General features: G+C 38.6%; 1 protein-coding gene across 5 annotated transcripts in view; it reads right to left on the bottom strand.

Annotated features, from left to right (window-relative positions):
• Positions 1-23,449, bottom strand: part of RAP1GDS1 (Rap1 GTPase-GDP dissociation stimulator 1) — a 119,449-nt gene that overhangs the window by 22,466 nt on the left and 73,534 nt on the right. For 4 of the 5 annotated variants that reach the window (XM_060779203.2, XM_060779204.2, XM_060779205.2 and 1 more), the window contains 3 exons: positions 15,308-15,454; positions 4,564-4,692; positions 524-649 (listed from right to left, as the gene is read on the bottom strand). In XM_060779203.2, coding sequence (XP_060635186.1) covers positions 524-649; positions 4,564-4,692; positions 15,308-15,454 — 402 coding nt within the window. The remainder of the gene's footprint in view (positions 1-523; positions 650-4,563; positions 4,693-15,307; positions 15,455-23,449) is intronic. The other variant, XM_060779206.2, reaches the window with a different exon arrangement.

The following is a 23,449-nucleotide window of genomic DNA, read 5'->3' as shown; positions in this document are numbered from 1 at the left end:
TTTTCCAGTGGAACCATCATAAAATCAAAAACAAACAATGACTATTTCTAATAAACAGCATTACAAAAGACCTAACCTGGGCATCACCAGATACCTAAGCAAGTCTTATAATAAAATTGGATTTAAATTTTTACACTTGGGCTTGAACTCATGCAGTCAGTGAGGTCAAAATGGCAGGCAGTCCATTCTGTGGCCATCTGGGTCCCAGCAAACATCCCGACTGGAGCAAACACAGGACGAACATAGTAAAGAGAGCTGGTATTTTCATATGTGTTTAGAGATGACAAATATCCTTTATAAACTGCTGCTCCAAATGCCACCACTTTGCCCCCTGAACTGTAAATGGAAGTCCCAGAGAGGGGACATTTGACCCTTGAGTTGGGTATGTATACACTACACACTTGCTGAACAAAGATGGGCTAAATCATAGTTCCCACACAGGCAACCTCATTATGAGAAGCTCTGGTTTATCTTTCTGTCACACATCCTACTTCCTGTCACAAAAGCATCACCAGGAGCTCACCATTTTCTGCCAAAGGAGCCAGAACTTCAAAAATCATCTCTTTCTTGTCATGTTCTATCTGTTTTTTGAACAATTTCACCAGCTCTTCGGCGATATTTGTGTAGGCGAACTGCTCTTTGCTTGATTCTGTAAAATTAAAACAGGAGAGAGCTAAGTGCACGGAAAAACAGACTCAAATGGCAGGACTGTTTTCCCTTCAGTTTATTAGGAGGTGACTTGGAGCAGTGATTAATAGAGCTAAACAGTCTTCACAGACAGGAACAATACACTCCAGTACTTAAGCCTGTCACTAAATGAAAAGAAAAACATCTTGGACTTTTAAGATAAATAGGCTGACCTGAATTATTAATTATGCTCATCGCTGTTAAAAATTTGCACCAGAGGAATGTGAATGTATCCATAGCAACAGCGGAATTACTAACATAAATTAAGCCTTCAGCTCCCATCAGGCAAACAAGAAAAATTACAGACCGAGTGCACCAGGGTTTTGATTGAAGAGATTAAAGGTCAGGCCCAGCGCTTTGACATTTACATGGCTACATGCTGGTAGAATTTGTTCTGGTGTTGCAAAACAGACATATTCAAGTGCTTAGATTCAGTGGTCTTTCGGGATACCTTGAATTCAACTGTTTTGCCTCTTAAGTTTATTGACCTATCACATTTTAACTGGAAAGTGCATCAATAAACATGCTGGTGTAAAGAATTAATTTCAAATATTTAACGTTCTAGACCAGGGGTCCTCAAACTAAGGCCCGAGGGCCGGATATGGCCCTCCAAGGTCATTTACCCAGCCCTTGCTCAGGATCAACCTAAATCTGAAATGACTTGAAAGCACACAACAACAATCCTATCTCATCAGCCAAAAGCAGCCCCACACTTCCCATACTACTAATAAATTTATAGTTGTTAAAATTGCTCTTCATTTTAATTATTGTATTTTTAATTGTTTTTGCACTACAAATAAGATATGTGCAGTGTGCATTCAAGTTTTTTTTTTCAAATTATTGTCTGTCCCTCTAACAGTTTGAGGGACTGTCATCTGGCCCTCTGTTTAAAAATTTTGAGGACCCCTGTTCTAGACCAAGGATTCAGTTTTGGGCTGCAATTCCCAGTTGCCCCAGCCTACACACTAAACAGTGAGGAATGCTGAGTGGTGCATTGACACAACAGCCAGAGGGATACATGGCTCCTACCTCTGGCCTAGACAAAACATGAGGATGGCATAGGAAAGGATATCCATAATTCAGCAAAGGAAGGAAATGTTTCCATTATATTTATTATTGGGTTATCAGTTTTATTGATATTAACTGTCACGATTTATGTAAAATCATCTGTGGACATGATGCTTTATAGCAGGAGTGGGGGCTTAACAACCTCCGCTGAACCACAATCTCCACAATCCCTGATTAAGGCTCATGGCTGATGTGAGCTGGAGATGTTACTGAAGGGTCGTGTTACACCCCAGCCAGGATTCACCTTGCACTCAACACCAGCCAGGAATCCAAAAGTAGTAGTAAAGTAGTTTATTGAGAAAAGAAAAAAAAGAAAAAGAAAAATCACTGTAAGAAATAAGAAAGGCAACATCCAATAGGTAATGGGAAAAATAGTCAACAAGTAATAAGCCAAACCAAACTGGCAACAGGAAAAAAACACTCAAAAGGTAATAATCCAAACAGTCCAAATTCCATAAAACAAGGTACAGGAAAACCAGACTCAAATATGAGCATAAATCCAGGAAAACAAGAATCAAAACATGAACATGAATCCAAAAGCAAGACTATAGAGACTTCTTAAAACATGAATCAAAACTCCCAAGATCTGAGACTCAAAACATAAACTGGAAACAAGGCTTGAGATCCCCACTGCTTAGCATCTGATCTGAATTCTCAATGAAACAACTCTCTGATTTGAGGTCCACAGGACATGAAGGTCTGTGACCTTGGCTGCCTTGCCTGTGAGATTTCTCACACTGCTGTTTCTCATGGAATCTGTGATTTTCTTAATTTGATTGCTTCTTATCTAAGATGAAGCCTGCTGGTGCAGGTGTGTTTTCCAGTAAACTTTCTTGCCCATCCAACTCTTTATCCTTATCTGGGGTTGCTATGAAAGGTATTTGCCATCCAGTGCATCTCACTGTCTGCTGGACTCAGAGGCAGCTTCACTTTCAAGCCCATTCTTGCAGACAGGATCTAAACTCCCCTCATTTCCCTCATTGAAAAACCTATCTACTTCCCCAGGCCCTGGAATAACAATCCCCTCATCTTCATCAGACAAGTTTCCACATTGGCAGTCTTTAGGAGGAGCCTGAAAATATGGCTGTTCCAGTGTGCCTTCCCTGAATAAGGAAACAATGCCCTGCTCTGATTAATTCTCTGCAATTGCCCTCAGAAGCACTTTACTACCCGTTGGGTTGGTCTCCCTACATTATCTTTTAAAACCCTCCTGCTTAGATACATCCTACCTCTGTTCACGCCCAGTGTTTATTTTAAAATTTTTAATTTATTACATCTGGCCCAGCCATAAGGTTTTAAATGATATGTGTTATTGTTTATATGTGAGTTATATTAATTGTACTGTTTTATTTGCTTGCTGTTTTGTTTTTACTGATGTGTTGTTTGGGCTTGGCCTCATGTAAGCCGCCCCGAGTCCCCTTGCGGAGATGGTGGCGGGGTATAAATAAAGTATTATTATTATTATTATTATTATTATTATTATTCATCAGATGGATCTTGAAGCAGGCAGTGGGAGCTTGTGGATCCTATTGGTGATGTCCCTCTTTTGGGTCACTGGATAGCTCCCTAAAAGTTCAGCCAATACTCCATAAACACTGGAATCATTTTTGAAGGAAGAGATCAGCATGCAGGTGTTCTGACAGCAGTTCTAAGCAGTAGGGAAAGATAAAAGCAAACCTAACCTGGTTACAGTTGCAGTGATATCTATCTACTTTAATTATGCTATCATTTTCCTGTCATTTGTATCATTTAGGTACAGATGAACAACAAAAAGTCGTGGGAGTCTGGGCTATGAATCAAGCCTGTTTCTCATCCCTGATGCTTACATGAAATTCACCTTCTATTTATTATTCAGTGCTTTTGTAGATTTATAGCTATAACTTTTCTCTCTCGGCTTCAGTTTTAGAGAATACCATAAAGTACAGTTCTTGGAGGAGTCTGCTGCTAGCATGGAAAAACACTAGGGAGTTTCCACATGACAGCACTTACACATTTATGCAGATACAATAGTTTTTCGTGATTCTTCACCATAGTGATGAACCTCTGGTAATGGACAGCTTTCATTCTCTCCCCAATATGGCTTTATTTTATTTATATTCCACCCTTCTCCCAAATGACACTCAAAGTGGGTTATGATGTAAGTAAAATATACCAATTAAACCAATATCTATAGATATTTGTACCAGATTTTGGGGGGGGGGGGTGCTTACAAGCCAACAGGGCAAGAAGAAATCAGCAGAATAAGTAGAAGCAGTGGGAAAGTATGACTTATTTGCATTTTGTTTGTAAACCAAGTAGGGTCTTTTTGCAGGCAAGGTACAGTGGCACTAGCAAGATTAATGAGGAACTGATGAGTCAATAGTTGCCTGGTTGTACTCAGAGGAAAGTCCATATTATATTGTTCCAATATAATTTTATTTGTTGTTCTCCCATTTCTCATTTGCTCAGACTTAGCTTCTATGCCAAATGATGAACAAGCTGTGAAAGCTGATCTACCAAGAGTGATGGCTGCTCGCATGACTGAGATATTTTCTCATGTCTTTCCATGGTACCATGTAGGTATCATGTAGGTTGGAAGTATTACTTTTTGGGGTTGGAAGTATTACTTTTTGGATTGAGCTCCCAGAATATCCCAGTCCAAAAGGCCCTTAATAAGACACTTTGAGGACAAAAAGGAGAAGTTAGAAAGGCAAATAGGTAGGTGGAGGTAATTCCAGTATTTTCCCCCTATTTTGATTTTTTTCCGTGACAGTAAAGAAGAGCAATGTACATTTGATAAATAAAGAGAAAAATGTTTGGAAGACTTACCAAGTTCTGCTAAGTTTCCGAATGCAACAAGGCACATTTCTGTCAAAGCTGAATTTTGGCAATGAATGCCCAACAATTTCACTAACGTTGGGATAACTCCCATATTGATGAGCTGAGACTGTAGGGTATCTAAACACAGACACACAGAGACACACAAAGAAAGAGATGAATTCAAGTTAGCATTTTTCTTTGAAGTGTCATCTTAATCCCTGTATTCTTAGTCATTGTTCAATATCAGTAAAAAAAAAAGTCTGCAGGCAATTGAAGCCAAAAAGTAAAAATTATTCCACCTCCTTGTTCTTCTGATATCTGGTTAGAATTCAGACCTATTGTGGGAAAGAAATCCACATGTGGTCTACCCATTAGGAAAAAAATGGCTCTCAGATTGTACACACAATAAAACTGTGTTCGTTTTTCAGCCATTTTGGGGATAGTCCCCCCCCCCCCCAAACATTTTGGAAATTGTAGTTTGCAGAAGTGAGTTGTGATCAACAAATGACTACTCATACTTAAGGGAATCTGTAGGACCAATATGAATTACTGGTTAAGGGCCTACTTGAGTCATCAGAAGACTGGGACATCATGTGCCTTCTTTCTGCCAACCAAAATATATTGAAGAACATAGTTCCAGTCAAGAGTGGGGGAAATGGTGCAAATTACTGGGCCCTGTAGTCCAGAAAAGAGCTCAGGGCCTGATTGTGTTGCATATATTTTTATATTTCTAGTGCCATTATTTCTTTTTTTTTAATGAAACCCATTGTAGTGTTAAACAAAAAACACAAACATGTCATTTCTTGACCAAGAATGACTCTAACCAACCACAGTTAAATAGGAAGAACAGGTTATAACTATATTTTAATGTAATTTTAAACAAAATATATAAGCTTGTGAATTTATACTCTGAACTAATTATTTCCTGAATAATTAGTTGTTGTTATTGCTGCTGTTGTTGTTGTGTATGTAAAATTGTGTGAGAGCGTTCAGTACAACCTCAAGGCCTGTACAATCGGGATCCTGTATCACAGTGGTTCTCAACCTGTGGGTCTCCAGATGTTTTGGTCTTCAGCTCCCAAGACTTCTAACAGCTGGCAAAGTGGCTGGGATTTCAGGGAATTGTAAGCCAAAGCATTTGGGGACTCATTGGTTGAGAATCACTGCTGTATCATGTGCACTGTAACAACACCACAGTCTCTTGTTGGGTCTTCCCTTCCACAGGAGAGGCTTGGTTCCATGTCTCTTCTCCATGCTAAAAATGGCTAATCATCCAAATTGCTAAGCGCCTTTAGTAATTCCTACAGAATGGACAACCTGAAAGCAATATTCGAATGGTAAGCATAATGAAGTTTGGATCCAACTCCTATTTATTCTAAAGTTTAAGAGTGTGCAAATAATGTGGTGCTTTCATATGCACCACTGAGGTTTGGAAGCTTAAATTTTCTCCTTCAGGAGTCCCTACATGCCTCCACAGCAACAGGTTTCTACTGGCATGCATTTCAATAGGCAACCTGAAACTTTTGTGGGATTGTGGCCTTTTACTGCAAAGTCTTGCTGTTAGGTCAATGAATATAAATTCCAAATTTGTCAAGGGAATTTAAAATTGCCAAACTATACTGTGTTTCCAAACTCTTTTCTAAATTATTGAATGTGCACATGTCTCAGTATTTCAGTCATAACATAACAGAATAACTATTTGGAGCAGAATAAAAACAAACAGTAACATTATTACATACATTATGCCATGCCTTCCTATGTTACACAATTTCCAATTATTTGCAATTATTAGGTGATTTTAGTGAACAGCATTAGTTATAGTAACATGATGTCCAAAACTGTCTTCCTCCTCCCCAAATGAACTTCCCTTTCACATAGCAGCAAGAATAAGAAACCTGTGGCCCTTCAGATCTTGCTAGACCGTAACTCCCACCAGCCAAATCAAGCATGATTAGTGACCAGGATTGGTGTGAGTTGTAGTCCAGCTACATCTGCGAGTCCACGGTTCCCCAGCCTTATAGTAGGGTAAGCCAGCAAAAGCTAAAGTATTTAAGATACTTAAGAAAATGTTATGCAAAGAACAGAAAAAGCTCAGGTAAACAAGAAGAAATTTAACAACAAAGAGGAATGGAAGAGTCAAGAATGCCTTTGGTCACCATAATGAAATCACCTTTTAGTGAGTGAAGTTTACAGTAATTCATTTCAAAGAACACTAGTTTAAGATGCCTGCAAACAAAAAGGTGTTTGTGATTCACACCCAGGAGGTAAGAAGTAGTACAGTATGACCCCAGTATCTGTGGTGGATACATTCCCAGGCTTTACGCTGGTATTTGAAACTGTGGAGAATGATGAATACTACTGAAGTGAAGTTGGAGGATGCAAAAATGCCTAGCAAAGACATAAATAATGAAACCATGGATACCTGTCCTTAAGACACAGAAATCATACTGTACTTAACATTCACACACATACAAAAACACTACAACCTTAAAACAAAAGAGTTCCTTGGTTCAAATGAGTATGACATAGTTGAATTGCACTTAAAAATAATGATGCAGAATGAGATGTAGACATGAATCTCTCAGATTCCTCCAGGGTTTCCCCCAGAGCAGAATGATGGGATCTGACAGATTCACTTTCTGATTCTTTATTTTTAAAACAAGCAAACAAAACAGCTGTATGTGAACAATTCTTTGGTAAATGGCAAGTCTTCAAACAAGTATTTCTGAGTCAAATGGGAGCAATTACCTGTTCCCAGACATTCAAAGGCACCAAACTTCTAACAACAGTAAAAGAAACTCAACCCCAAACATTACTAGCTGATAAAAGCCAAATGTGTATTTCAGTGTCAGTAGGACCGATGACTGACAAGTCAGAGGTTCGAATCCAGGAAAAGCATGGACAAGCTCCCTCTGGCAGCTACAGCTCCCTATGCGGGGACATGAGAGAAGCCTCCCCCAAGGATGATAAAACATCAAAACATCTGGACGTCCCCTGGGCAATGTCCTTGCAGGCGGCCAATTCTCTCACACCAGAAGTGACTTGCAGTTTTTTAAGTCGCGCCTGACACCCCCCCCCCCAACCATTATATATAGTCCTCTGATACTATCATAATTTCCATGGCTCCATCCCATGAAATCTCAGGATTTTTAGTTTCATGAGGAACTTAGAATTCTATGCCAAAGAGATCCAACGCTGTAAGTAAAGGTAAAGGTTTCCCTTTGACATTAAGTCTAGTTGAGTATAACTCTGAGAGGTGGTGCTCATCTCCATTTCTAAGCTGAAGAGCCAGCACTGTCCATAGACGCCTTCAAGGTCTTGTGGCTGGCATGACTTCATGGAGCGCCGTTACCTACTGATCCATTCATATTTTCATGTTTTCAAACAGCTAGGTTGGCAGAAGCTGGGCATAACGTTAGCTCACCCCACTTCGTGGATTCAAACTGCTGACTATTCGGACAGCAAGTTCTGCAGCTCAGCGGTTTAGCCCGTTGCACCACCACAGCTCTAATGCTGTAGTTCAGGGTAATACCATTGCAAATTCGAAGTATCTCACTGAATTACAAATCTTCTTCAGGATGGAACCATTGCAACTAAACTGGTATTAAACTGCTGCAATTCTGTAGTTTGGATAAACCTCAGGTATGAAGGATACAGCCAATTTTTCTTCATTAAATCTTTCTTGACCTAGACAGGCTCTGCTAATAGTCACAGATGTCTATTCGTAACCAAATTTAGCCTTTCAGACAAAGATATGAATTTGCTTTATACCACTTCAGATCATTGCCCATCTAGTCCAGGAGTACCACTGATACAATCTAAGTTCTCTTTCTCATCCCTGCTCCCTGCTGTTTTTATAACTGGAGATACTAGATACTGAATCTAGAGTTTTGTGCACTTTGTAGAAATATAGTGGGGTGGAAAGAAGCAAAAAACAAACAAACAAAAACACTGATATTTTTAGTACATGAAGTGCATTTAATACATGTATACTGCAATATATGATATACATTAAACAATAAAATATAATTCTGATTCAATTTTAAGGGATTATAATCAGCTCTCCACACCTGCAAGTTGAACTTTTGTGGATTTCATTATATGTGGATTTGATTGATATGTTCTCACTAGGAATGTCTAGGTCCTGTAGTCAACTTCTACCACTGGTGGAGCTAGTCCATGAAAACAAAGCATACTGGTAGTAAATATAGCTGCTCCATTTATATATGAAAGAAGGATTGTGTTGAGAGCGGAATAAAAGAATTGAAAATAAAATGTAAAGTAGGCAAAGTGAATGGGGAAGTCACCGTGCTGCAGTCACTGTACTGTTTCAAAAGGTATTTGGACAGGCTTTAACAGATAAAACAGCGTGTCTTTGGAAATTGTATCTTCCAAATCAGTCAAATGCACTCCAAAAAGGGTGACTTCCTTAAATTATGGTTTTAGTGTGCTTCTACACAGTAGAATTAAGATAGTTTGGTACCACCCAACTTGCCATGGCCCAGTGCTATGGCGTCCTAGGACTTGTAGTTTGGTGAGGCATCAGCACTCTTTGGCATAGAAGGCTAAAGACCTTATAAAACAGCAACTCCCATGATTTTATTGCATTGAGCCATGGCAGTTAAGGTGGTATCAAAATGCATTCATTCTATAGCACAGATACACCCCAGATGTCCTGCAAAATAATGTATTCATGCAGCACTCTTTGTCTACAACGTGGGCAATAAAAAGCAAAGCAATGTTTCAAAAGACAATCAGAGTCTTGAGAATAAAAAACATCTTTTCAATTTCCTCTGATTTGTATATCAAGTCAATAGAATCTACAAGTCATTAATGCTGAAGCCAGAGGGAAAGGCTGTTTTGGTAGAAATCTAAATTCTAGCAGTAAGACAATCAATCTGCTATATTAGTCAAGAGCTCATCTATTTCAGTAATGAGTTTAAAGTCTGCAAACCTTTCCTTCAATTTTTTAATTACCAGAAATATTAACTAGACAAGAAGCGGTTCTGTGAGTTCCAGAAGATTAACAGAAACTGGTGATATGCAGCTTTGCAGACAGCTTTTCTGGGCATGCTTTCTCATCCCTGTTCTGCAATGTATAATTCTTTTCTTTCCCACTTGTTCTTACGTAGTACAGCATGGCCTCTCTGAAACAATGAACACAAAGCACCATACCAGACACCCACCTCCAGTTTCTTTCTCTTCTCTCTTCACCAGGTTCAGAAGACAGGCCATGTGTTCACACTTATACAACAAAGACTGCCATATCCTGATTTAGATCCTTTGTCCACACCCTTCACTGCCTTCTTTACTAGCAGTAGCTATGCAAGGTTAAAGATGTGAATTTTACCCAGCTCTATTGGAGATTCCATGCACATGTTGATATCACTGAACTGCTATGATATATCATTTTTTCTAGTTGGGTAAATTATGATACTGAAGCACAAGAATGTGGCACAAAGGAGGCTTTTTCCAGTACCATTTAAAGATTTCTGAATTCAACTTTGGAAGGACATGACAGAGAAAAAACAAATCCTGATAGTCATAAGCTCTGTTTATGGGACTTCAGGTGTCAAGGCTTTCAGGTGCCTTGACGTCTGAAAGCCAGAAGGCAATTACTACCTTCTACATATAAGAACATAACTACAGGGCTGATGGTAGCGAGGAAGATGTGCCAGTGTAGTTTCCTAATTAAAGCATTGAAAGATAGTACAAAGAGACAGACCACTGATTTACCTTACTTAGCATTATTAGAGGACTTTTCTAGATTAGTCTTAAAATGTGCAGGTTTCGGGATACAACTCTTTGGCTTTGGCTGTCTGTTGGTGCCTTTGCATTCACTTGTTTCAGCATGTTTGTAGTATTTTTTTGGATTTGCACTAGGGGCTATTCTAAAGTTTTTTTTCTTAAAAAAACTGGAAGTTGTTTACTAAGACATAGGGATTTCACCCCTCTCTGAGGCTGATCTTTTTAATAGTGCAAAAATACAATTTCACTTTTTATTTATTTCGTATCAAAAGCATTGCATAGATACGTATAAAACTGATAAAAATAGAAGAAGCACAGATGGTTAAATATTTTATTGGCCCAAAATGGGCAACAGCGACTGCATTGTCTGTAGCTTTAAACAATTCTTCCTCTGTACACGAGGCACAACATAGTGGACAAGCATACAGATGTGGAGTTGTTTGTTTTGCTCCACAGTCAGACAAAGTGGAGGATTCTTCTAGGTAGAGCCATTTTGCCAGATTATTTTTGATCTGTCCACTCCACTTCTGAGTCTGTCCAGGGACTGCCAAGTTGCTCATTCTTGGTTTGCCTCTGGAGGGTTCTTCCAATTGGGATTTCCTGGTTTAGCTGCCCAGAGGGATACTCTTGCTATTGCTGGGGGATGTTAAGAGGAGTGGTGGTTCTCATGAAGCTTTTCCTTGATTTGAGTCTACTGGGAGGAGGCTGATAGCCATGCAGTGGATGGCTTTCACAGTGATCAACCTCATTTCACTCACAGTTAGCAACTTCCCATCACACATTTGAGGGGGGGTGGGGGTGGGGGTGGAAAGAGCCTAAAGACTGAATACATACAGTCAGGTGTCCCCTGGGCAACATTTCTTGTAAACAGTTAATCTTTCCAAACCATGCACTGTATCTCATTTTTAAAACGGAATTTATTTTTCAAAAGAAATCTAGTTACCATTATCTCCAGAAGCACAACTTTCACGCAGTATGCAAACAAAATACAAGGCACTGCGGATACAAAACTTAGGAAAGGAGAAAAAATTGGCTTGAATATTGATTCCCTTTTAATTTTTGCTTAGGCAAGGTTTCAAGAGAAGGATGAGAAATGATAAGCAGCAGAACATAAATCAACTTCTGTAATATATTCAAATCACATTCTTCCAGTAAACTTGCAAGATTAAGACGGGATCAATGGTTTAGAGTACACTATTAAGGTATTTTTCAAAGGCAATGCATGACAGACTGAATTTTAATGTGAATTGAAATGAGAAGCTACAATATAAAGAATGTTTTTTAGATAAATATATATTGGTGTATGCAAATAAAGTTTGAAAATAAGGTCAACTCTTCCTCATCAACTTCAGATATAGAAGTTGATAGAACAGGTTTATATATTTTGTGGTTGCCAGGTATGAACACTGATCCAGGAAAAAGTTCCACTAAACCAAACTGGCTTTACTTTTGCATAGACCAGTGGTTCCCAACCTCTGGTTTTCCAGTTGTTTTGGAATTCAACTCCCAGAAATCCCAGCCAGCTGATCAGCCGTTAGGAATTGTGGCAGCTGAAGTCCAAAACACCAGGAGGATCAAAGGTTGGGAACCATTGGTATAGACATATCAGTTGTCAGGAGAGCACAACTAGAAGGATGCTATTTCACGCATATCACACACCCTATACTAGGGAATGCTTTGGTTTACTCTGGTTTAATGCTTACAGAATTGTAATCTGAGTGTTATTTTCAAATCTTAGAGAATATGCTGCTATGGTCTTTGTGTTAGGCTAAAAGCAGCACAAGGACTAGGATCCAATGATATACTCCAATGTATTCCACTTCTGCTACCAATATCAGTGAGTCCCTTGTCTCTTGTAGTCCTCTGTGAACTCCACAAAAACAGCTCTGGTAAGCTAAAAAACTGAAAGTTAGGATTTCCAAGGCACAGAGAAATTTATCAGGACAAAACAGTTTTTTCAAATAATTACATTTTAAATTCTTAATTTACAAAATCCAGGACACCTCTTCTATCTTTCAAGTGGTTATACTACACCTTAATACGGTGATTCACTATCTGTGGGTCCCCAGATGTTTTGGCCTTCAACACCCAGAAATCCTAACAGTTGGGAAACTGGTTGGGATTTCTGGGAGTTGTAGGCCAAAATACCTGGGAACTCACAGGTTGAGAACCACTGCCTTAATAACTATGGGAGTCAATTAAGACCTAAATCCAGTTTCTAATCTAAGCTAGAAGAAACTTGTTGAGTCAAATATTAAATTACTTACGTAAACCTTATTGTTTTAATGGATGTATTCTAACAACCTCTTCACATGGGGCTAAATTTGGTGGCATGCACCAATTTAGCCCTGGTCACCTACCGAACCAACTGGCTCCCATCAGATGACGCGGGTGCAGCTCCATGGGTGAAGGAGGGTGGACCTGGCACATGATGCTGCCTGGGCAACACAGGAGGGTCTCCATGTTGTCGTTGCAATCTATGGGAGGAAGCCGTGCACTCACACTTCCCTCATCTGATTGGCCTCAGCTGGAGCTGGGCAATGTAGGGTGTGGGGCACCGGGTTCCCCACACCCCTCTATGAAGTGGAACACCTCCAGCGGCTGTGTGACAAGGTCGTAAGATAGAGCGAGCTACTGCAGTTCTGCCTAAATCTTCCAAATAAGAAAAGTTTTAGACCAATCCACTGACAGACTAATCCATTGGGAACAAAGTGACTAGGTAGACAGCACTTCCTATTACGAAGTGGGTATACATTACAAAATATCATAAAGAAATATATGGATTTATAAATAAAATTGTGGTATGTGCGGCATCTATTCCTGCAAAAGCAATGTTTCTCCAGCATATTGTGAGGTTTTGAATAAATGAAGGTACTTTGTGAATTAGGCCTGTGATATTGGATTGATAAAATTGTTTTCCTCAAGCCTGTTTTCTTTGTGTATGTAAGCAGAATTCACACTGAATACCATTTTTAATGGAACATGGGAATGGATTTCTTAGGTTGTTTTTGCACAAAGAATGGATGGTAGGTATCATTTGGAGCACAATCAGTTTTGCCCATAAATTTAGTGCCTTTGTAGTACAAACTGCCTCTTCTATAGAAAATCAAGGATGCTGTGCTGAAGCAAAGGAAGTGAATACACTGACAAATGTATTATCAGCTGAAGATTCAGACATCCAGGAGCAACTAAATTGCTGCAGAGTTCAGAACGAAGGATGTTTTCATTGAAAATCTCAGTGGTTGGTAAGTTCTGGCAACGTTTTGACACCACTGCTTCAAAAGGATAAATATTAAAAACTCTGCAGAAAGCTCAGTGGTTGAAAACATGCTTTAGATATTATGGGATGCAAATTTCCTAAGGGTGCCTTACCACCCTGTCAAAACATACATACATACATGCACGAACACACTTCCTTGATTATATCACCTGAAATATCTGAAGATACTAAAGAGGTTTTATTTAAAGAAAAACATACAGGTAAAATATGAGGATATCAGCAATATCCTCCTATTTTTCTTCTTGCTTAGAATAAGCAGCTCATTTAATATTTATACATTGTTTGGAGTACTCAAAAACTGTTTATTTGAGAGCTTACATTTATAATTAGTTTATTCAGAGCAGACTCATAGGTGATTATGCAGAACAACCAGTTTAACAGCGATCCTCTGAGGCCAGGGAGGATGGGAAGCAAATCTTGGGCTGTACAAAACCTGTCTTTTGGAAGTGACAGGTTTTTTTCATTCTTTTTATTTTTAATATTGGGATGAACCTAAGGAACTGCATCAAAGGCTAAGAAAACTTTACATTGAAACCATTTTACAGACAGAAAAAGGGGGACGAGAAAGATTTCACAGTCTTGCAAACATCAGCAGAGTAGGGTATCATAAGCAAAAGAGGCATAGATGTTATTACAGAATGCAGCGATGTATTATTATAGGAGCCCCTGGTGACGCAATGGATTAAACCCTTGTGCCGACAGAATTGCTGACCGATAGGTCAGAGGTTCGAAAATGGGGAGAGCGGGTTGAGCTCCCTCTATCAGCTCCAGCTCCCCATGAGAGAAGCCGCCCACAAGGATGGTAAAACATCAAACCATCCAGGCACCCACAGGGCTATGTCCTTGCAGACGGCCAATTCTCTCATGCCAGAAGCGACTTGTAGTTTCTCAAGTTGCTCCAAACATGAAAAAAAAAAGTATTATTATAGAAATTTACACATTTTTTGCTTTATTCTCAACATTTAGTCAACAGATTCTTAACCATTTCTGGTTCGTATGTATATTCTTGGCTTTACAAAAATAGTTTGTAAAGCTGAAAGTCTAACACAATAATTTATTTGCTCACACATGCAAACAAATGTACATTGATTCCTATATGCTGAGCCTTTGGTTTCAAGTCTGGGATCAAATCCTTTTTTCTTCAACTAGCAATCTTTTTAATGCCTAAAAGAGGATCGAAAATAAAAAGAATTCCACACTGAAGTCAGAATGTAAAGGAGGAAAGCATGAAGGAAGAGTGCATTGGCCTAATGTTCAGAAGCCATGGTTTATGAAGCTTGCAGAGCATGTACAGAATGAGCAGCGAATGGGCAAAGAGGAGGACAACATTCAAGACCATCTTATTATTCCCAAAGATACAACTCACTTGCCTCTGAAAGTAGTTCCATACATTTCAGAGAGGAAACTAAGATGTATGACCCTTTTGTGCATGCAAAGCAGATACCTCCACTGAAACCAATTCAATATAGCGTACGCGACACAAAACTTAACGTACACCTAAAAACAATGCATATAGGGAAGGGCAGAACCAGAATACCTAGAACTGTAAATGTTATTTAGTAATGTTACTTTTATTAACATAAAGGGAAGCACTAGTTTCCTTGTAGCGAAATAGCAATGTTGCTTGCTGGATTTTCAAAACAAAATGCACCTAGAAATGTATCCATGTTATTATTTAAAATTATATTTTAAGACAAAGGGTTTGCTTTTAGCATTTTTGTTTACCATTCTCATTGCTATAGTTCATCAGCATGCCACAAAAGACTGTCAAGAGCTTCTCATTGGCTGGATCTGTTTTACTGCACAGTGACCTTAAATGGTCTATTACAATCTCTGCCCCACCTGCATGGTCAACTGCACTCCTGCCCTCATCTGCAAAACAAAGAGTCAAGTTAAGAAATAAAATTAAAAAGGCACTTATGAGTTCCAGACATAACAATTATAATAAAAGAGAAAGATAGTCTTGGATTATCAATGCTAGTGTGGCCATAATCCAATGTCATGTTTACAGTGATTTCAGTTTCATGTCCATCTCCTTGCAACCATCACCACTGCATGAAAAACAATTCTTTTCCAGTCCTTTTGAGCAGGATTTGAAGGTCCACAAGGGACTCACTCCCCTCCTTTTCTACTGACAGACAGCTCCCTTGGTATAACATTGGATCCTGCTCATTTTTATCATAATATGAACTGAACCAAAGTATCTGCAAAGCAGGACAAAGCTGCTGCATGCATCTCAGCTGAAGGATTTGTGTGTGCGTGCAAAGAATGAACCTGTGAAGAGAGAGTGGGAAGCACCTTGGCATCCCTAATCTATAGCATATTGGGAGGAAGGGGAGTACTCAATCCTTCCTTGATTACCAATAGCTCATTAACCATTTTCATTCACCGAAGATAAATCTTCCTTCTACTGCAAGAGTGGGGAATCTTTGAACTTCAATTCCCAGGAGTCCCAACCAGAGGAGGTTGTGGAGATTGCAGTCTAAAATATCTGGAAAACCAAACCTTACCTACTACTGCTTTTCTAGGAAGCACAAAAATAAGAAGCAGAGCTTAGGCTTCTTTGGGACAGCATATACCACTCGTTCTCAACCTGTGGGTCCCTGGATGTTTTGACCTTCAACTCCCAGAAATCCTAACAGTTGGTAAACTGGCTGGGATTTTGGGGAGTTGTAGGCCAAAACACCTCAGGACCCACAGGTTGAGAACCATGCATATACTATTATTCTTAAGAGAGGTAAATCCTGCTTAGCAGCACATCCATGGAGAGCAGCTCTGGGTTTATTTGCAACATAAACGAGGACCATAAAATGCAAACAAAGACCACCTGCAAAGGAAAGAGTCAGTTATGTGGAAGGACAAATCGTCTTAAAAAATAGATTCAGGTCTGTGCTACCAGAGATAAAACAACAGCATATAATATAGAAACATGCAGAGGAGTTTTATAAACACCAGCTTCTTGGACCTGCAAGACATAGTTATGTGAGAAAGAAAAATGTTCAGTTGTTTAATTAGAAATTTCATCAAGAGAAAAGAATGATGTGAGATTAAATGGAAAAAGTCAAGACAGCCATCAATTCTACTAGAACTTCGAACTAAAACCATGTTATTACTTTCCAACATATTACCAAATCATAGTCAATTTTCAATCTGTTCTGTCGGCCTTGATTTAGAGCTGCTTGCAAGTTGCCTTTCAGCAGATCAGCACTCCTGTTTTTATGGTCCACAAAACTCTAAGGCTGGCTCTACACTGCCAAATAATCAGTTTGAAACCAGAATAAAGTGGTTTACATGGTGTTGACAAGTAATTCAAGTCGTGATTTGATTTAAAACATCTACACTGCCATATAATACCTACACTGACCATATAATGCAGTTGCATTATTTGGCAGTGCAGATCCACCTAATTTGATTTGATTTAAAACATCTACACTGCCATATAATACCTACACTGACCATATAATGCAGTTGCATTATATGGCAGTGCAGATCCACCTAAAAAGGCAGATCAGCGGTTTTAACATGGTTTCAGTCAAATCACAGCAGAGGCAAGCAATCAGCAGCAGTTCTATAATTCCAGGCTTTATTCAGTAGTAGGTTTCAGTATACTCATGCTGAATGATTCCTACATTTCTTCCAAATGCAGGACGTCACTGCTACGCACAGGGCCCACGGTCTCGGCTACCAGCATCTAACAAAATATGCCCTTTAAGAATATTCTATATCAGTGTTTCTCAAATTGTGCTCCTCCAGATCTTTTGGACTTCAGCTCCCAGTAATCCCAGCTGTTAGGAATTGTGGGAGCTGAAGTCCAAAACTGGAGGAGCACACTTTGAGAAACTTTACTAGATCATCCAGTGAAATGTGATGGTAACTTCCAGTAGAAGTAATTATTTCAATAGGGCTTGTTGTTGTTGTTCATTTGTTCAGTCGTTTCCGACTCTTCATGACCTCATGGAGCAACCCACACCAGAACTCCCTGTCAGCCATCACCACCCCCAGCTCCTTCAAGGTCAATCCAGTCACTTCAAGGATGCCATCCATCCATCTTGCTCTTGGTCGGCTCCTCTTCCTTATTCCTTCCATTTTCCCCAGCATAATTGTCTCCTCTGAGCTTTCCTGTCTTCTTCAATAGGGCTTGCTATTAGCCAATTTCTTGACAAGCTTCGGAATGTATTCCTCATGGATGCCGGATACAATATATTCAAAACTTGGAACAATCATTAGAATGCATCTACATGGTAGAGTTACTACTTTAACCACCATGTCTCAATACTATGGAATCATGGGAACTGGTATTTTGCAAGGTCTTTAGTCTTCTCTGCAAAAGATTAGAGATGACTCTCATCAAACTACAAAACTCATGATTCCGAAGCATTGAGTCATGGACATTAAGGTGGTGTCAAACTGAATCAATTCTACAGTGTAGATGCAGCTTTTGAAGGACCGCAAGCAAATGGAAATCAGCAAAAATGGCATCTCCATGCTTTCCCCTTACAGAAGTACGTCAATGTATATCAGTGGTTCTTAACATGTTTTGGCCTTCAACTCCCAGAAATCCTAACAGATGGTAAACTGGCTGGGATTTCTGGGAGTTGTAGGCCAAAACACCTGGGGACCCATAGGTTGAGAACTACTGATGTACTGTATGTGAAATTCCCAATCCCAAATTCCAACCTCAGGTACAGAAAATTGCCAGGGATGAATCAATAATGTACTTCTCTTTCAAAGAAAAATATGCACTCTGTAAATACAGAATGACACATGGTACTAATTAAAAGCTCCATCTTCTGTCTTTCTGATTCTAAAGTACCCAAGCTGTCCACAAAATACATCCACAAAACCCCAGTCAAAACAAGTTCAGAATACATTGCTTCGCCACCTTCTCTGCTTGTTACCTTGTCAAGTTCAGTAGCAAAGTGAACTCCCACACAAAACTATTCACAGTTTCTCTAGTTACTAGAGTCTAGTAGTTTGGAAAGTGTTAGGGGTTGTTTTCAGTTATGTTGTTGCTGTGTGGGTGGGTTGTAGTATAAAAAAGCAAAAAAGTGTTGTTCTTTTGTAAACCTAATTGAGCAAATTGCTATAGTAACTTCAAGTGTGCATCAATACAGCTCCCGATAAGTAGCGATTCTAAACAAATAAACAAGGAAACAAATGGTTTTGTTTAATGATTGCAGTTTTTTATGCCCAAATAAATAATACGAAAATGTAGTAGAAAAATATATTACAAAGACATAATAGAAAGTAATGTTACATGTACCAATGGGGAGTTATTCATGAATAAAAATCCCAACTTAATACAACTTTGATTTCTTTTTTTGCCAACCAGTTCCTCCTGTGTGAGAACTGGAGCTTCTTATTGATTCAGTCATTTATATATGCATCCAAAGGAATTTCTTGTTTTATCAATAATTATTCATGCCTCCTGGAACTATGAAATATTTATAACACCTCCAGGCTGTATTTTGGGAAGGAGTTATATAATTTTTGCATATAACCAAAGTGGAGAGTAATCCAATTTTATCTTAGTGACTTCACTAGAAACCACCTGGAGCCGCGGTGGCACAATGGGTTAAACGCTTGTGCCAGCTGAACTGCTGACCTGAAGGTCGGTGTTTCAAATCCGTGAGACGGGGTGAGCGCCCGTCTGTCAGCTCCAGTTCTCATACAGTGACATGAGAGAAGCCTCCCATGGGATAGTAACACATCTGGGCACCCCCTGGGCAATGTCTCTGTAGATGGCCAATTCTCTCACACCAGAAGTGACTTGCAGTTTCTCAAGTTGTTTCTGACACAATAAAAAACAAACCATAGAAACCATTGTCTGTATAGCACCATTTCAAGAACTGAAGATGATAGTTGTTTATTTCAGCAGCTGGTATTCACAGGTAAGGAACAATCCAGGAGATTATCATAAAGCAGAGATAGACCAAGAGCAATGGCTATTAAGGGTATCAGGAAATACCAGAATCTGGATCTTTTACACATAAAGAATGTGACTGTCTTTGAGCTACAAATCTTCACTTTGAGAGATACTACTACCTCTAAAGCTGGAGATCCTATTTAGTTATTAGAGGACGAGCATCCCTTATTTGGAATTTTAATATCAAAAATAAATTTTTCTACATATGGGTGAAACGAAGACACCTTTGCGTTATGGTGGTTTAATGGACATAAATTGTGTTTCACACATAAAAGTATCAAGCAAATATTGTATAAAAATCCTTTCCTATATTAGTTTAAGACATATATCAAATATATGAAACATACACAATTTCGTATTTAGACTTAGGTCCCATTTCCAAGATATCTCATTATGTATGCATATGCAAACACAGGCATTCCGAAATCTGAAAAAAATCCCAAATCCAAAACACTTCTAGCCCCAAGCATTTCGGATAATGGATACTCAACCTGTATAACTAATTCTTATTGATCCTACAAGGCTTAGTGTTCTGGGCCTCTTTGGCTTTTCTGAGGTACCAGCACAAATAATAATAATCATCATTATCATCAACTTTATTTATATGCCACCACCATCTCCCATAGGGACTTGGGACAGCTTACAAAATAGCACACGCTGGTGTCATACAAAACATAAAATGCAATACATCAACATTGCATCAATAAAACATTTACATAAAACCAAACAGATACAATTAACACAAGCTAAAAATCAACAATAGCCATTGATTAAAAGGTCCATACAATCAGTTTAAGATCCCAGCCTTAAAACCAATCAAATGTTAATATAAACTGCTAGAATAGTTGAGAATCAGCCTGGCTACTATCTAAACGTTGTCAAAGACCTGCTGAAAAAAAAAAAACAAGGGTTTTTTTTTTCACTTTTCTCTCTATTTCACTTGGCTTTTTTCTCTATTTTACCCTGACAAAAATAAGAAGGGCAAAATATACTATTTTTAACAGTAGCTATTATGGTACTTAACTCTATGCAATGCATCTCACAAAGTGAATCAATTAGCTTCAGTAAATATTTGTGAAACCAATAAACAAGAAGGCTATGTTTCTCAAAGCTGAAATTAAAAACAAAGAGAAACCCATTATACCTTTATTTTGATTCAGCAAGTTGGGCTTTTGGGGATACTTTTAAATTCTGTTTCATAGCAGGGGGCATTTAGCAAGATGAGCTAAAAATGGAACAGAAAATCCCTCTTCAAGTGAGCTCTCATTTTAAAAAACGGTTGGTATTTCTGGTCTTAAACAAGAATGTCCTGAAAGTTGTAATGTATAAAAAATTAGTTTGGCCCTTCCAGCTCCAAAATTTGAATGTTAATTACATACTTAAACTGAACATTCTAGGTTATTTCCTTTGCTATAATTTTAAGTGGCACAAATGTTTTCCAAAGTTACTTTCATGTTTAATATGCAAATCTAGAGAAGTTTTATATGCACTCAAAAAGGATGTCTCAAGAATTCCACATTTGGCACATGTAAGTAGACATACCCTTCCCCTTATATTTTACATGTTTAGACTATGATATTGTTTCATCAGCAATATAACTAAATGACATCACAGTCTAATGAGTTCATAGCACACAAATGTTGGTATTTACAGTGATATATTTAGTTTCTGATCCACAAGATCAGAGTGCACTCCACTTGATGGAAGTTTTTGATTATTCTTGGTGGTAAGGATGTCATGGACAGAACATCTGGACACAAACTTCAAGTTGTTTCTTATTGAGACACTAAGGTAAGAAAACCTATCACGAGGTTTTCTGACAAAACGAGCTTCTTTTCTCAGGTTGAGAAAATGTGACTTGCCTAAGGTCATCCAGTAGATTTCTATGGTTGAGCAGGAATTTGAAACCTGGTCTCTCAGAGTCTTGGTCCAATGCTTATTGCCCTATCTCCCTGTTAAATGCTCACATAAACCCAAAAGAAAAAAATTAATTCAGAGCAAGATTGCAGAAGATGTGTTCCTCTAAGATAGCGGCTCCCAACCTTTGGGCTTCCAGATGTTTTGGTTTGGGCTCCCAGAAATCCCAACCAGTTTACCAGCTATTACGAATTGTGGGAGCTAAGTCCAAAGCACCTAGAGGACCAAAGGTTGGAACCACTGTTCTAAGACGTTGTTGGACTGAAACTGCCATCATCCCTAACTAGCATTGTGGATTGTGAGTGATAGAGCATGACTTATAGTCCCAAAAGACAGCCCCATAAATCTCATCACTGGTTTAGAAGTTTGAAGTATGATGTATCATCATCATCATCATCATCATCATCATCTACTACTGGAGATCGACAGGACCGTTTCTCTGCACAAAACGTCTAAAATTAGGTACAGGTTAAGCATCCCGTATTTGCAAATCCAAAATCCTTCAAAATTGCCCACATGGATGACTGAGATACTGATACCTTTGCTTTCTCCTGGTTCCATGTACACAAGCATTTGTTTCATGTATACAAATGTATTTAAAATACTGTATAAAATTACCTTCCAGCTGTATTATATGGTATTTATAGAATACAAATGAACTTTGGGTTTACAATTGTCTCCCATCTGCAAGATATCTCATTACATCCTAAATCCAAAATGCTTCTGGTTCCAAGTATTTTAGATAATGGATAATAAACCAGAGCTTATTTCATGGCAGTAGTTGGAAACAGATTTTGATAAACTGGCGAAAGATAAATTGACACAAGAGTTTGGGAGTGATAATCATCAGCTGAGACCTGGGCAGCTCAGCTGGTTGTTTTGACAGGACACATGAGGAGCTTCCCACCCTGTGCACTTGAATGCCTTAAAGAGAAGGTAGACAGTTGCCTCTCTTTTGACTCTTTAGTTTGGCTACACTAAAGAAGAAATAAACAAGTACTGTAAGCTTGCCAATCCAAATAACACTGCCCTCCCCCCCCAATCCCGTGATGGAAGAAAAAATAAGTAACAATGGATACTTACTCTCACCCCACAACAATAATCAAAACAATAAAAATGTTTTGTTGAGCTGTTTATGCAATGAACAATGAATCACTAATGAGACATGTGGTACAGTCTTTATTCCCAACTGGATTTTACTAGAATGATGGGCAATAATCAAGAAATAGTATTTGTTTCTTTAGTGAGAGATTATTTTGTGCCATTATTTATGTGTGGAGATGTACCAGAATTATATACTACATTTTAATTAAGATATGACTCAAAGGTTCTCCTCAAAATTTGACTGATATAGAGTAATAGAGTATTCTTCTTGCAGATTTCATATTGTATTTTATTATTTTGCTATGGGCATTTTGGAGAAGCCAATCTCTGATACCAATTGGGCTCGTGAGGACAGTTTTTAGAATTATATTTATTCATCAGCTCCACTGTTGCCAAAACCCACCAATACTACAATGCCAACTGTGCTCACATGCCCGTGCATTTATAATATTATCTAAAACAGGGATGGTTTAAATGAGGCCTTGGGGATGGTGACTGTGGGCCTCAAAATGCCCACATTCCTGATACTGGCTTTCTCCAAGAGTATCAGCTCACATTTTGAATAGGTTGCAGGCATTCTCTGTACTGTTTAGCGTAAAAAACATCTTTTTCAAAACCACTGCAATTGCCCGCCAGTGGTTTTTTTAAAGAACATGCAACATGTAACATAATATAAAGCCTATTTTATTCTCTTCGATACATGATCCTAATAAAATAACACAATGTAATTTCCTTCACTCCGTGAAAAAAATGGTAAACAATTAAGGTGGAACAATGCAAGGATTCTGAAGGGATCCATTCTTTCATTTCATCCATTCACTTTCAAATTAAGAAGCAGTCCTTCCCATTCAGATACCCTGGGAATTGGCAAATGACCCAAAATTGGTAACACCCAGAGCTGGGAAAATCTATTTCCTGAA

The sequence above is a fragment of the Anolis sagrei genome, chromosome 5 (genome assembly GCF_037176765.1).
Source record: "Anolis sagrei isolate rAnoSag1 chromosome 5, rAnoSag1.mat, whole genome shotgun sequence".
NCBI lineage: Eukaryota > Metazoa > Chordata > Lepidosauria > Squamata > Dactyloidae > Anolis > Anolis sagrei.
This window is presented reverse-complemented; position numbering and strand designations above follow the sequence as displayed.